Genomic DNA, 2,421 nt, shown 5'->3' with positions numbered 1-2,421 from the left:
CCCTTTGAATGTTTTATGGACTTTGAGTTCATTACCTGAAAAAGGTCTTCTGAGTTATTTATCCAAAGTCAAGCTTTACGTTCGTTTTGTGCTGCTGGATCCCTGTGTTTTTTATAAGAATAAATTCCTCTGTTACAACTTCACCCACCTCGTCTCCTGCAATTGTGCTCCACCTGTATCATAACAGTAATTGGTTTACAAATGCAGTTATTTGTTGGTACCTAGAATTTAATCTAAAGCCCCCCCCTGCTGTTTTCTCGGAAGAAGCAATGTCCGTTTAACATTTTAAATTGCAAATTTATCATGGATTTGCTTAAGTGATGCAAATGATTACACCTTCTGTTTCACAGTACACGGCTTATAAAATCCACAAAGGCCGAGATAGGTTTTACTCTTTCATTTTCAATGACATCATGGGCTTTGAGAAAATGACTAACAGAGGAGTTAGGAAGACGTGAAACTGGCCATGAAGGGACATGTTCCTGACGGTTACAAGGTACGACACTTTGAACTCTGACATTATTTAAGATGTGTACTTTTCTTTTTTTTTTTATTTTTTACTGTTTTGCAATCAACTCTTTTTTTTCAAAGTTAACTATTGTGTCAAAAGCTATATTTTAACTGTTCTATGAAATAGTGAATATTAGTTTCTCTTTTTTAAATGTTACTTATAGTTCGATCCTGAAGTCCAATTTCAGGATGATGATGATGACTACAACTCATGTCCGACTCTGGACGACAGAGTTCACGTCCTGGTTTGTGTCGTTCCTGCTGACAATGTTTCTTTAATGAGTCCAGAAGTTGTGAAGAAGATGAGAGAAGTCAGAGAAGCAGCCAGTGAAATGGGTAAGAGCAGACATCACAATGGTTGAATTGTGTGCACTCATGGAACCAGGTCTGGTTTTATGATGAAAATACCAGCAGAGCAAATACTGAATAGATTTCTGTCTTGACAGGAATTCCCCAACTGGCTATTCTCACCAAAGTTGATAAAGCGTATTCTCAGCTGACAAAAGACATAAAAAAAGTATATAATCACAAGGACTTGAAGCAAAAGGTAGGTTTCTATTGGTGATTTTGTAACTTTCTGAATTGGAGCACAAAAATCTATTCTACTTTGCCATTTACTAATCAACTGAAATGCTGTTACTTAGGTCGACGAATTGAGCATGTTGATAGGCATGCCACCGAACTGCTTCTTTCTTGTGAAGAACTACCACTCAGAAACCAACACAAATGAAGACATTGATGTGCTGATCCTGAGCACGCTGAGAGAGATTATTAACGCTGGAGAAGACTTTCTCAACAATCTGTAGACCTACATACTGCGAAGGCAAACCTTGTATGATCACCAGTTTCCACATTTTTACTCCCAACTTGTCAAATACAGACTCTTGGTCAGTGGCCTTAAGCCTCAAACTATAAAGCCCACGTACTCTCTAGCATCAGTGTTTTATGTGTCAGGGCGGGGTGTCCGTTTCATCTCGTCACATGCAGTGTCTTTTTAAAATAAACTTCCTTCACAGAAAGTGTGGTTTTGTAAACAAAACCCCTTAGTTAGGTTTAGGAATAGAGTGGGTGATGTTAATATACTTGCTAACACGTCACTACTGAGTGAGTCAAGACTCACATGACTAGTGATGCGAACAACTCACACGATTAACGACTGACGTGTCTAAATGTTCATGATTACTTTTATTTTTGCACGGTAAAATTCAATTTTTTTCAGTTTATTTTGTATAGCCCAGAATTACAAATTTGCCTCAGAGGGCTTTACAATCTGTGCACATGCGACATCCTCTGTCCTTCCCTCACATCGGCACAGGAAAAACTCCCCTAAAAACCCCTTTAACAGGGAGAAAAAAGGAAGAAACCTCTGGGAGAACGACAGAGGAGGGATCCTTCTCCCAGGATGGACAGAATGCAATAGATGTCATGTGTACAGAATGAACAGCATAACAGAGATACAACACATTCAATGTATATGACATAAATGATTCATATAATAAGACAACTTATAATAACAGCAGCAATTATTACAGTAGAATTATAGCCATGAAAATAGGGATAGTAATGTGACTAATAATAATAATGGAAGTAGCAGTGGGTGTCAGTCGGCTCACAGCAGGAGGCACGACTACGGTCCAGGTACCACAACGATTCATGGAAACCTGCAGAACGAGAAAGCAAAAGGGCTTCAGGGTGGAAGTAAAGCTAAAATGCTTAATGGTACAGGTAATAGTAATAGTAATGTGACTAGTAATAATAATGGTGGTAGCAGTCGGTGTCAGCAGGGCCGTAGCAGGATGCACGTCCACGGTCCAGGTACAGCCACGATTTATAGAAGCCTGCGAAGCGAGAAAGCACAAAGACTCCAGGGTAGAAGCAAGTCAATAAGCGTAATAGTACAGGCAATAATAA

The 2,421-nt window shown here is 39.2% G+C and overlaps 1 protein-coding gene across 1 annotated transcript; it reads left to right on the top strand.

Annotated features, from left to right (window-relative positions):
- Positions 1 to 466: 466 nt before the first annotated feature.
- LOC129115360 (interferon-induced protein 44-like) lies at positions 467 to 1,316 on the top strand. Its single transcript, XM_054626911.1, has 4 exons — positions 467 to 496; positions 675 to 846; positions 957 to 1,057; positions 1,155 to 1,316. Exons 1-4 carry the CDS (start codon positions 467 to 469, stop codon positions 1,314 to 1,316), a joined length of 465 nt encoding a protein of 154 aa, XP_054482886.1.
- The last annotated feature ends 1,105 nt before the right edge of the window (positions 1,317 to 2,421 follow it).

The sequence above is a fragment of the Anoplopoma fimbria genome, unplaced genomic scaffold, assembly GCF_027596085.1.
Source record: "Anoplopoma fimbria isolate UVic2021 breed Golden Eagle Sablefish unplaced genomic scaffold, Afim_UVic_2022 Un_contig_11752_pilon_pilon, whole genome shotgun sequence".
NCBI classification, from domain to species: Eukaryota; Metazoa; Chordata; class Actinopteri; order Perciformes; family Anoplopomatidae; genus Anoplopoma; species Anoplopoma fimbria.
Note: the sequence above shows the minus strand (reverse complement) of the source record. Positions and strands in the feature narration are given on the sequence as shown.

Coding starts and splice junctions, on each gene's coding strand:
- LOC129115360 (XM_054626911.1), top strand. CDS start 467: ATGAAGGGACATGTTCCTGACGGTTACAAG. Junction 497..674: donor ATGTTCCTGACGGTTACAAG/GTACGACACTTT, acceptor TGTTACTTATAG/TTCGATCCTGAAGTCCAATT. Junction 1,058..1,154: donor ACAAGGACTTGAAGCAAAAG/GTAGGTTTCTAT, acceptor GCTGTTACTTAG/GTCGACGAATTGAGCATGTT.